This window comes from Chiloscyllium punctatum, chromosome 39 (genome assembly GCF_047496795.1).
Source record: "Chiloscyllium punctatum isolate Juve2018m chromosome 39, sChiPun1.3, whole genome shotgun sequence".
NCBI lineage: Eukaryota > Metazoa > Chordata > Chondrichthyes > Orectolobiformes > Hemiscylliidae > Chiloscyllium > Chiloscyllium punctatum.
This window is the reverse complement of record NC_092777.1, coordinates 57,122,512-57,135,828: the sequence shown is the minus strand read 5'-3', so window position 1 is coordinate 57,135,828 and position 13,317 is coordinate 57,122,512. Positions and strand designations below refer to the sequence as shown.

Here is a 13,317-nt window from a genome sequence, read left to right as displayed (position 1 = left end):
GAAATAAAAGATCCTGAATGATCTTGACAAGGTGAATGTGGAAAGAATGTTATCTCTTGTCGATAAGTACAGAACTATGTGCAATGTTATGAAATGAGGGGTCACCCTTTCAGAACAGAGATGAGGAGATTTTCCTTCCCTCTGAGAATTATCCCACTTTGAAAATCTCTGCCTCAGTGAGGTCATTAAGACAGACAGAAATGGATAGATTCTTTTAAGAGAATCAAAGATCATTGGGACTGATGGAATGTTGAATTTGAAACTGACAAATCAGTCATGATGTAATCAAATGGTGAAGCCTGCAGAAGGTGCCAAATGGTCTAAATCTGCTTCTATTTTGTATGTTCATTTGTGTCCCTTCTACTTGTAAAAAGACTGAGGTCTATTGCTGATCACTGAAATTATGAAAGTCTTCCATCAAGTAGACAGTGTGTCTCCACTTTGGAAAGAGCAAAAATTGAAGCCATTAATAAATAAGCAGAAAATTAAATAAAGAATGGCTGTAAAGGACATTGGTGAGGCCACTTTTAGAATATTGCTTACAATTCTGGTCACTTTTCCATAGGAAGGATGCTGTTAAACTTGAGAGGTGCAGAAAAGAAAGATTTACAAGGATGTTGCTGGGACTGGAGGGTTAGAGTTTTCAGGAGAGGCTGAATAGGCTGGAGCATTTTCTTTATCCCCTGCAGTGTTGGAGGCTGAGGGGTGACCTCATAGACATTTATAAAATCATAAGCAGCATGGATAGGGCAAATAGCCAAGGTCTTTTCCCCTGGGGTGGAAGTGTCCAAAGCTCGTGGGCAGAGGTTGAAGGTGAAAGGGGAAAGATTAAAAAAGGACCTGAACGGTAACTTTTTCTGCACAGACTGTGATGAGTGCATGGAATGAGCTGCCAAAGGAAGTGGAGGCGACGGGTACAATTACAACATTTAAAAGTATGGGTATATGAATAGGAAAGGTTCAGAGGGATATGGGCCAAATGCTGGCAAATGGGACTAGGTCAGATTGCAACATCTGGTCAGTGTAGATGAGTTGGAATGAAGGATCTGTTTCCATACTATATGACTCTATGAATTCAGTAGAAACACCTTTACTAAGCAGAATAGATTTAAGGTCTATAGGAAAATGAGCTACAAAAATAAACTGCAAAGCGAGATTCAATAGTCTCAGAATTAGGGTGCTTCATCTAGTGTGTAAGATGTTAATGTAAGATAACATTAATTCAGAGAAAATGTAGTTAACAGAACCAAATGAACACAATAATGAGAAGTAAACATAAAAAGAATGAAGAATTATTTCTTAGGTGTATTAATATTTCTAATAAAAAACAACTGACATGAAACATTTGGGAAGATCTAAATAAAACTAGATGCTAGGCTGAGTTCAAATAACAAAAGGGCCAAACTTCTTAAGTTGAATGGCCTTTCCTTATTCTGGACTGTTCGTACATCCTGAAGGTACATTATAATGGTGTTACTGGAACATAGGACAAGGATATCACGAGAAGCTGTCATCCCACTTTTTAAAATTAATCAACAATATTTTTTTATAAATTTGGTTGTTATTTTTGCATCAGAAGACTAAGTGGTGATTTTATTTTATCATGTCACTACAATTCTAATACCAAGATTTGAATGGACTGATGAATCACGTACAGTAGCTCTCCGATAATGCCCATTCCGGCAGCACAATCTGCTTATAACGTCGCTGAGGAATTAAGGAATGGGAGTTTTGAGAATGCTTACCTCTGTTTGCAATAGCGCGATTCCAGTGGGGATCACTTTGCACGCTTCGTTCTGCACGTGCTGATGTCAATGTTGAAGTCTTTGCACCGTTCTGGACATGTGCCCATGTCAGCTGCTTACATAGCAGCTGTGACAGGCGCTGTACCAAGAGCATCTTTCTGTAAGAGGTAGGTTGAGCAGCTTCCTTTGAAAGGTATACTACTCCTAGATTATCCACTCTTTTGGAAAATCAAAAGGAGCATATGGACACGAATGTTAGCAAGAAATGTCCTGGTGATAAAATTGCAGGTGGTGAATGCAAAAGAAAGGCTAAAACTCTGGGACAGAAGCTAGATATTATAAAGTGTTTTGAGGGTAAGGAAAGAACATGTGATATAGCTTGCTTAACAGGAACAGGGGAGTCTACCTGATGCACCAGGATGACCATCTGTCCCTGCATTAATAATATTTTTCAAATGTAACGTGTTAAACTTACTTTTGCGTTTGATAAATAGGATTTATACCTTCATTCATGCTGCGCTATACTCAGCGTCAGATGTCTGGGTAATTTTTGAGCGATTGAGAGTGTTTTTTTTTGTTGGTCTGCTCCAATCCCACTTTTCCCATAGGCTCCATTATTTATATTAAGCGATTTTCTATTATGCGAGGTTTTACTGGAACGTAATCATGGTGTTATAGGTGAACTGCCTGTTCATGAACAGCAGTGTAAACCGTGCCGTAATGGCTGGCCCAGTTACAAGCCAATTAATCGAATTTTGTTGGGAATCAAATGTTGTAGAACATATGTATAGAATAATGGATTTCTGTGGGGTGGGGTGAATAACATACAGGTACAGCCCCAGAGAGAAATCAGATGATACTACAATTGAACAAGTTAAATCTCAAGTGGTTCATAATTCAGCTAAACCCAGATATACAATTACAGTCTCAAAAAATACCCCAGAGTATCCCTTAAGCTTCATCTATTTCTGTCACTCCTCCTAATGATTGAAGCTCACGTGAGAGATATCAGCAGCTTTATAGGCCCATCATCTCTAGAGTGTGAGGATGCAGAAGTACTAAATTGTAACATAATCAATTAATTTGGAGTGATGATCAAGATTTGACTTTTAAAATTGTGGTAAATATGTAATTAGAAAGCAATTCTTTAAATATGCAGAGTAAGCCAACCACAGTAATTTCAGACATATAATTCGTTATTTAAAATGAAATGCTTTTGAACTTTGCAAAAGATTTTCTGGTTGGGTTACACAGCACAGCATAAGTAAACAGAATAATGCCCAGTCACAAACAACTGGCCTCAAAGTGGAATGAGTCCATGAAATCAGCGTATGTGGTAAATGATTAACATGCATTTCTCTTCCTGCTGTCTCTGGGAAACAACAAGACCAAATACTAGTACTTACATGTTCAAATGGCTAAAAACAGCAGAGTAACCTTCTTCCCCACCCTGGAACTGTTGCAATTTGTGAGTACACGTTCAGAATTTTTCATGATTGCTCATATCTGTTTTGATCACTCATTCTGTCTTAAGTGTTTTCACATGTCAAGTGACAATCTCAAAGTAAGTTCAGACACTAAAATATGCATATAAGATAAAACCAGCTTGTGATGTTAAAAACAATTCTTTAAAGTGCTGATTGCAGCTGGAAGAACAATCTGTTGTATTTATAAATTACACTCACATCAGAGGCAGGAAGCAGAAAACTGATGTTTGGTCCTCATTAAAAGGCATTTCAAAAGGAGGCTCTCTAGACAGCAAACAAGGCTATCAGGTAAAATGAAGTTCCCACTCTGAAATTTATGACCTAAGTGGTACCGATTAGTTTATCAGTTCGTCTTCTGTGCACTATTGTAATACAAACATATGAATAAGTGATGATGAGAGGAATAGGCTTTCTGCATTGCGCTGTCTTCTCATACAATTGTAATACTTTGCAATTCTCCACCTTATCAAAAATCAGATTGAGGGAGGCACCTGAAAGAGGTGTTAAAGAAGATAAGGGGCATGAACAGGGTGGATAGAAAGTAGCTGTCCCTTTCAATTGAAGGATCAAGTACATGGGAGTAAAATCCCTTGTACAAGGGAGTACAAGAAAGTTATCTTAAAGTAAAAAGCAGGAGGTTTAGAGGGGATTTGAGGAAAAGATTTTTCATCCAGAGGATGGTGGGGTTTCTGGAATGCCTTTAAAAAAACACTGGGATTAACACTTGAAGTATCATAACAATGAAGGCTGCAGGTCTAGTGAGAGAAAGTGGAACTACAGTAGGTAGCAGTGTATTTTTGGCAGTACAGATTTGACAGGTTGAAGGGCCTCTGCTGTACTGCATGATCCTATGATTATGTGGTCAACCTGGACCAAACAAAAAAAGTCTGCTTAAGACTTAAGCCAATGCAGATAGTGAGAGATCTGGAAAATTCCTCTGCACTCCATTCAGTTAGCTGCAATTAACTTAAGTGTTCATTCTGAGCCCAGAATTCCCTAAAGCAGATCTCTGCAAGAACTGGTACTACCAGGAGTGATATTTACACCAAACAGAAACAGGTCCTACTTTCAAGTGAAGGAATTTAGCAAATCCACAAGGGGATATGCAGTTCCAAAGGGCTATTATTCTCTGGGTAAAGCATTACATTCTGACATCTGACAAAGATCTGGTCTTGGGCAACTGTGGCTCTGCGGTTAAGTAACTGAGCAGGAACCTTGGTTCCATCACCAATTACTGCAAAACATCACTTCCCAACTTTGCTGTTCTGAGCAACTTTATTTAATCCTGTCTATTTTCTAGTTTCCAATCAGTTTGTTAATTTTCCTATTGGAGCGACCATAGCCACAAGTCTGTATATGCCTCAAAAAACTCAGATGTCCTGAGGTCATGAAAAGTGCTATGTAAACAACTCTTTTCTTTTAAGGGATGCTGCAAGATAATTCCTACTACTTACAACTTATGTCTAAAAATGACAAAACAATCGCTATTGAAAGTCTTCAGGATTGCTGCACGGCAACTTCAGCACGATTCTCTCTTAGTATTTTTACATAACAGGATCGACACCAAATAAAAATGCCCCAATTACATAAAAATACAATAGATGCTGTTGAGATCCTAATTAGTGAAAGGATGAAAGCTATCTGAAACTCTACCCACATAATAAAGTATGTCTGACATCTTAATTCAACTGATGTGGGCAGACTGAAAACTAAATGGGTGGAAGCAAAAATCTAATACATATCAGATGACACAGGGTGGATCTAAAAGTCCATGATAATTAATACACACCTTTGGAAAAGGGAGAACTGACACTTTGTTATAAACACAACACCATTATTATCTGGTTCAAAATACATTCTCACACAGCTTTTATGGAATGTTGCAGCCATTCTTTTAAGTTCCAAGTAACACAAGAATGTAACCCTTGAATGATGCATATCCTTTTCTTTGCTTTTATCAATAGATAAAGCAAAAAGGAATACTCACTAGAAAAAAAAAGCTGCATTGCTTTTGACAGTGAATGCTTTGGCTTCATACCGCAGGTTACTATTTCTAACTTACTCAGGAACTGTATTGGTTGAAAATGTGAAACTCCAGTGATTTACCAGTGCCCATAAAGCATTTTAAAAACTGCTGCGCTCTCAAATTTATTTGTGGAGTATGAAGTTGCGCATTAATGTCAATTTTGAAGACAACAATACAATATGCTTACTCACAATAATGAATTAAATAGATAGAGAAAACATTCTGTGCACAGGAAAGTTTTGTATGCAGTTAAAATCTCCCTCCCAAATTAGCCCAGAAAAGATTCCAGAATAGCATTAATATTTCTGTGGGGAAAAGAATTCTTTCCCCCCATCGATTAGCCTGCCTTGTTGGTTTAACAAATAATAATGACAATCATCTACAAAATGAAATGTTGCAGAGTTGATTTGTCAGCAACATATACCGATGTATAAAAATGTCAGGGAAAAACCAAGGTGGTAAATCCACCAAATCCAATTTGGATGCTGAACACAAAATCCATAAGGGCACTCTGGTTAAGAGGTCTTTAGACATCACAGAACATGTATATAGGTATAGAGCTTATAGATACTGTCAGCAAACAGTTTGAATTAAAAGCTTGAATATCATAAGGTATGTTTTGAAATACGTGCTTTACTCTGAGGTTACCAGAAACTTTAGCTTCACAATGATTTTGTTACAAGGAATAATTCTGTTGACAAGTGTAAGCCCCCACACCATCCCCTCCTGATGCTTCCAGTGCATTCACGTATCCTTTTAAAGATGTTAGTGCATGAAAGGTCATGTATAATTATGAAAAAGAATGTAATACATCATTGAAAAAGTTAGTCAATTTTTAAATGCTTCTTAAAATGTTTTAGCTTCATCCTTCAATTCACTAAAAGTTGAAGTGATTTTGTGCCAACTCCTACCCAACCAATTGTCATATTTGATTCAAATGCCTACAAATAAAATTCAATATATAGAATTCTATTTCAGACAAACAGGTGTTATTTGCCTGTAAAAACACCACAATTATTTCAAAAACTGAGTTACCAAAGTTCTATATCTTGGCACACCCGCTTGGATATAAAAATGTCCAACTGATGAAACTTTTAAGCATTGACCAATAATGCAACAGTTGCTCCTTTTACTATATCAGTGTAAATCTGTGGCCTCTCATTCTTAACCGTTTCGCAAGTGGCAACATTTTCTCCCTATTTACTCTATGTACACTGTGATTTTGAATGCGTCTCGGAGATCTCCTCTCAGCTTTTTCTTTTCTAAGGAAACTTGTCCAAACTTCTCCATATATCACCGGGTGGCACGGTGGCACAGTGGTTAGCACTGCCGCCTCACAGCGCCAGAGACCCGGGTTCAATTCCCGCCTCAGGCGACTGACTGGGTGGAGTTTGCACATTCTCCCAGTGTCTGCGTAGGCCCTCCGGGTGCTCTGGTTTCCTCACACAGTCCAGGTCAGGTGAAATGGCCATGCTAAATTGCCCGTAGTGTTAGGTGAAGGGATAAATGTAGGGGAATGGGTCGGGTGGGTTGCACTTTGGCAGGTCGGTGTGTACTTGTTGGGCCGAAGGGCCTGTTTCCACATTAAGTAATCTAATCATCATCATACCTGAAACTCCTCATCCCCAAAAATATTTTTGTAACCTCTTCTGCACTCTTCCCACAGCCTTTCCATCCTTCCTAAACTGGTCAGGATTGGTCACAGTAGTCCAGCTGAGGCTGAATTAGTGTCTTACTGAAGTTCAACATAACTTTGTTATTATGTTCCCCACCACTATTAATAAGGCCTACAATGCTGTAGATTTTATTAATTGCTTGCTCGAGCTGTCCTGTCACCTTAAATCATTTATGTACAGATAACCATGGTCTCTCTATTTTGCTCCCCTTTTAGATTTGTACCCTTTATTTGATGTTGTCGCTTCATGCTCTTCCTACCAAAATGCATTACTGTAAATGCCCTTTTGAAGTTCCACTCTTTGAACTTCCACGTTGAAGTTCCTCCTTCCATGTTTTATATCAAATTTTGAAACTGTATCCTGTATACCAAGATTTAGATCATTGCTTTTCCTGAAACAACATGCTTCCAACACTAACCCTTGAAGAATTCTGCTACAAATTTTCCTCAGCCCAAAAGCATCAAATTAACTATTACTCCTCAATTCCTGTCACCTAACCAATTTTGTATCTATGTTGCTAGTGTCCCTTTTAGTCCTTGAGTTCTAACATTGACTTCAACAAGGCAAACATAATTTTATGGATCTCAGACCCTAGTCCAAATACAGCCATACTGTGGAAACAGCTTTGGTCCACTTGTCCATGCCAACCAACAAACACTAAAGCACACTAATCCCAGTTATCAACACTTGGTCCATAGCTGACTATCCCTTGGAATTTTAAGTACTCATCTATATATGCTCATTGTTCACTCATGAACCTAAAAAAAAGACTATTTAACCACAGGTGGGTGTAGTTCAATCTTTCCTCAATTGAGGATACTAGGTAGTGAAAAGGAGTACACATCCCTTATAAAAGTGAAGTATTGCAGGTGTTGAAAATCTAAAACAGAGAGGAAATGTTGGAGAAACTCCACAGTTTTTACAGCATTTGTGGATATGGGAAATTAATTTAAAGTTAGAGTACAATGTGACTCTACTTCAGATCACAGGACAGTGTAACCCCAGCCCCCCAATCAATTGCAACCATATCAATAAAGAACAGTTGTGATATACAATTCAGTACTAATCCTTTTTACATATTAAGGTATTAAGGAAACAAATGAAGAGCAAATTCATAACGTATATTGTCTATCAATACAAGCAAATATATTCAAAGGTATGACAATATAATTATAAATGATAAACTCAATCATTTATAAAGTTAACAAACATATTCATTAAAATTATTTTATCTTATACAAACATTAAGACAAGCTATCAAAGCCAACAAAATTACAAAGATATTGGTGCACTAATCATCAATATAGCCATGATATGGAAGTGCCAATGTTGGACTGGGGTGGACAAAATCAGAAATCACCCTACACCAGGTTTATCTAAAATCACAAGCTATTTCACCTGTCGAAGGTGCAGCGCTCCATAAGCTTGTGATTCCAAATAAACCTGGTGGGCTATAACCTGGTGTTGTGCGACTTTGAACTAAGCATCAATAGTCAGCAATCACAAGGTAGTCTTTTTTTTGCATATTGGGATTCTAGCATCACACAGCTGCTTAGCTTCTGGTCATCCAGCAATACTTTTACACTCATGAAAATGACGTGCTGGTAATTAAAAAAAAAGATACGACTGTAGCCTTCTAAATCAAATTCTTTGGAGTTTGAGAAGTCAAAGCTAATGCATAGCAAAGTCAATAGAGAAAATCAAATATGCATTGTATGAGAGCCATCGCAGCCCAAAGGCCACAAAATCAAGCAAACCTGAACACAGTAACCTATTAGACAAATTGTCTGTGGGTTGAAGGGAACAGTTATATTAAAAAACATGTAGGCATCCACAAACAATATACCCACCCTTATATATCTTGAGCTAATTAAGATATTCTGAATCATCTTTCAAATTGAAAACACAAGTATAGATGGAATAACCACTTTCATTACAAATCTGTAATTAGATTTCTGTTATTAATTATGCATAATCTTTTATTAAATACAACCATTAAAAGGGAACTTCATTTCTTTGAAGCAATGTCAACACAATAAGATTGCTCATCATTAGTAAGTACTCCAGCTGGTTTCCAGAAAATTAATTTAAAAAAAAGTTTCCAAACACATCATTCACAATGCTTAGTTTTTAGCTTCATGAACTCTGAATATGAAAGTTTGGGTTTTTGTAACAGCACAAAGAATTAAGAAAATGTTCTGTACAGTTTTGAATATTGTGCCTACAGTCATACCATGTCACTGAGACTACCTTCATCAGAACAGCAACAATGATGCTACACTCAAAAAGCCATTACATCTCAACGCTTTCCAGTCCTGGAATGTCAGGCCTGATGTGTGAGGAGATAATGGATCAGGTAGACCTATATTCACTGGCGTTTAGAAGAATGCAAGGTAGAATCTCATAGAGACCTACGAAATTATAACAGGACTAGACAGGGTAAAGACAGCAAGGATATTCCTGATGGCCAGGGAGTCCAGAATAAAGGGTCACAGTTTGAAGATATGGTTAAGCCATTTAGGACTGAGATAAGAGATTTCTTCATCCAGATAGTGGTGAGCCATTGAAATTTTCTACCACAAAAAGGAGTTGAGGCCAAAACATTGAATGCTTTCAAAAAGGAGATATACACAGTTCTTAGGGCCAAAGGGGTCAAGGGGTGTGGAGCATAAATGGGAATGGGTTACTGAGTTGGATGGATCAGCCAACATCATATTGAATCATGGAGTAGCCCCGAAGGGGTTAATGGTCAACTTCTCTTCCTATTTCCTATGTTTCACTGCAATCAACATGAAATCTCAATGTTTCACTCTCCATATATGTTACTAGACATCTGCAGTATGTCGCTTTTCTAATACACAGTTGTTCATCTGAGCAGCTGTTAAATTTTAGACTACTTTCTTCTTGCACCATTCCCCAATCTTCAACAGTAAAAAAACCTGAGCTCCCATCAGACATAGCAAGCATCAAGCACTTAGCTTTTCCCCAAAGTTCTAAACTGTTCATAGATCATAATAAGACTATAAAGCCAAGTGAAAAATGTTAACAGATCATAAATAAGTAGTTATTCAGACAAGATGACTTCCAATCAATCGCACATTAATGCGACAAATAATCAACAGGAGTTAAATTCTGAAGAACAACCAATACAGATGTCGGCACTCTTACCTCGAAAAGTGTTGCAGTTGGTTTATCAAGAAGCACTTTAGGTGGTGTTTTAACTACAAAAGAGAAACCATGATGATTATAAAGTAATCTCAATAGATTCATTGGCTGATTTGAGAAATGGTGACACAAGTACAATATAGAGTGAAAATGCCAATCTACAGTAGTGTACCAATCTTAACCTTGACACACTCATTAACATTTAAAGAGAAACTGTTACTACCACATCCTTTAAATCAAGTGAAAAAACAAACCGAGCTCCTGCACAGCTCTCTAAAGCCAAAATAGAAGAGCACAACATTTTATTTTGTGCCCTATCTGTTGCCAATTAGGCATCAAACACAATACATTGCTTAGTTAATAATGTGTTTTTGGGAAGGAATTTTACAATGACTAAATCGCACAATGCCCCAAAAACTTGGGAACAGAATCACTGAAAAGAAAACTGTCCTTACATAAATTCCCTCTAAGAGAAAGGGAGTTTGATCTGATTCTTTTACCTTTTTTAAAAAATTTTTAAGTCTTGAAATGGTGGTATCAGACATAAGTTCTATGATTATTGTATCTTGTCAAAACTAACCACCATTTTGAAATTACACATCAGTGTAACATAATCAGACTTAAAATAATCAATCTGCATTTAACAGAGGTGACAGATGAATGCCACATCACAGGAAGAGATAATAACCTGTCCAAATGGCGTCTATTAAAGGAGACGACAACCTCAGAGTGTGGGGCCAGGATGGGGTGAAACTATGCTTGCTAATGGCGAGGAGAAGGGAGCAGGGTGCAATACAAGATAGTGTGTCAGACAAGCATTATGATAGCAGACAGGCACTGGAGAGGTTGAGGAGGAGGGAGGCTGGTGATTTGTAACTCTACATTCAACCTGGCTCCGGATCTGCAAATGAGGCTGCAAGAGGCAGCATTAAGAGGTGGTCGCCAAGAATGGATTCTTGCCATAGTCCCAGTCAAGAGATCGGAACAAAATCCATCAGTGAATATGTCTCAACTATGATTTGACATGTCAAGGTCAGATCCAAGTGGAATCAGTCTAAACAAAATAAAAACTGCTTGCTTTTAGATGGTTACTCATGACCATGAACAATAACCTTTGGTAAAGCAAAATAGTTACTTCGCTTATGCCAATTTTTTCACTTCTACAAGTCACCTTGAAGCTACAATCTGCATTTTTGTAGTGATCTAGTTTAGTGGTGCAATTTAATTTTATATTTTTAAAGGTGCAGAATACAGGTTTTCCTCAGCATTGTACTGTGTTGCCAAGTCAGTTTGCTGCATCTTCACCTGATTTCTCTATTGCGTTAATCAAAATTCGACCCTTATTTGCGAAGTATACCAATTTTTATTTTCAATTAGCAATGAGACGACCTTAAAATGATGAAAAATTGAGAATCTCTGCTGATAGCTCTAAAAAGTATCTTATCCTTGGAGATGCTTTCTTATTTTGATCACTGGCATTCTGATCTTTAAAAACCACTACATTGACATTATTTCAATCCCTTCTCAAGTTAAATTTGGTTCCGAAAGACAATTGATTACTCAAATGTATTAGTTAGTTGTCATTTATTTCTTACTGCAAATATCCAAGGTTATCTATTCCCAAATAGTCAATGAGAAACTGAGCATTGTGTGTCTCCAGACCACCTCAACTTTTCACATATGTCACACAAATGTGCTGTGTATTTTAAAAAAAGATTCAGATGATGTTTTGGGATTTTGTGGTGAATGCATGATTTTATTGTGGGCCAATACACCACATTTGATATTCTTTAGTTTTGGGATATGGTTGATGGAGAAAGAAACAGATGGATACATAAATATAATTCTCAACTGAAACTAATGACAAGAAATGCTACACATTTTGAGACCACAACAAAGACCTGTCTTCAAACACTCCTAAAAAGGCAAGTAGCTAAAAACAGGTTAGACGTGAAATTCACCAAGTTCTGGTGAACCATTCTAACCAATAAAATGGGAATGATTATAAGAGGTAAAGGTATAAAGAATCTTACCAAAGACATTTATTCAGCTGGTTTGAAACTAAAGATGAGTCTAACGTTTTAGAATAAACTTTATGTTAATCAATTTTAAGTTACATGGCAACATAAACTAAATTAAAAAGATATCACTCGAAAACAAATAATATCCTTGATGTTTTGATGTGTACTCAATAATTAACACAGCTAGTTAGCTACCAAAGTAGGGCATTTCTTAATAATGCTTCACTTTAGACCACATTAAAGGAATTATGCCCAGCTTTATATTTTGTTGTAATATATTTTAAGAATTTTTTTTTATAAATTGTAACATTTCAGAATTGATCATAACTATGAATGATTTCATTCAGGAAAGCAGCATCATCCTTAGAAATCTAAAATAAAAAGGAACCTGAATTAGTAGTATGATGGTTGGTGAAGAATGCAAATTTGTGCAGTTTTGGTTTGTTTATTTGAGTAAGGATGTTCTGGAGGGAGTGAAATGAAGACGTACCAGGATAATTCCCCCAGATGGCAGGACTGATATACTTAAAGAGACTAGACCAGTTAAACTATATCCACTGGAGATTAGACAAATGAAGGGTATTTCATACAAATCTATAAAAATTTTAACAGGAGCATAGGAGTTTGGAGTTGCCACTATACAGGACATTGGCTAGGCAACTTTTGGAATACTGTGTTCAATTCCAGTGTCCTTGTTATAGAGAAGATGCTGTAAAACTTGAAATGGTTCAGAAAATACTTTAAGGATACTGCCAGGGTTGGAGGCTTCGAGCTGTGGAAGAGGTTGAATAGGCTGGGGCTATTTTTACCTGGAGAGTCAGAGGTTGAGAGGTGACCTTTTGGAAATTTGTAAAGTCATGAGGGGCTTGGATAGGCTGAATAGCCAAGGTTTTTTCCCCAGGGCAAGGGAGTCCAAAACTAGAGGGCATAGGTTTAAATTGGGGTGGGGGAAGGGGGGAAAGAAGAGGAGCAGGAGGTTTACAAGTGACCAGAGGGACAATATTTTTACATAGAGGGTTATGCTTGCATGGAATGAACTCCCTGAGGTGGAGGTTGGTACAATTACAACATTTAAAAGGCATATGGATGAGTACATGAATAGGAAGGGTATAAAGGGATATTGGCCAAATGCTGGGAAATGGGGCTAAGATTAATATGGAATACCTGTTTGGCATGGACGAGTTGGACTGAAAGGTC

General features: G+C 37.3%; 1 protein-coding gene across 4 annotated transcripts in view; it reads right to left on the bottom strand.

Moving 5' to 3' along the window:
* The window catches only part of aspscr1 (ASPSCR1 tether for SLC2A4, UBX domain containing), a 337,421-nt gene that overhangs the window by 55,321 nt on the left and 268,783 nt on the right, over positions 1–13,317 (bottom strand). For all 4 annotated transcript variants that reach the window (XM_072558780.1, XM_072558778.1, XM_072558776.1 and 1 more), the window contains one exon: positions 10,103–10,155. In XM_072558780.1, the coding sequence (XP_072414881.1) occupies positions 10,103–10,155 (53 nt within the window). The remainder of the gene's footprint in view (positions 1–10,102; positions 10,156–13,317) is intronic.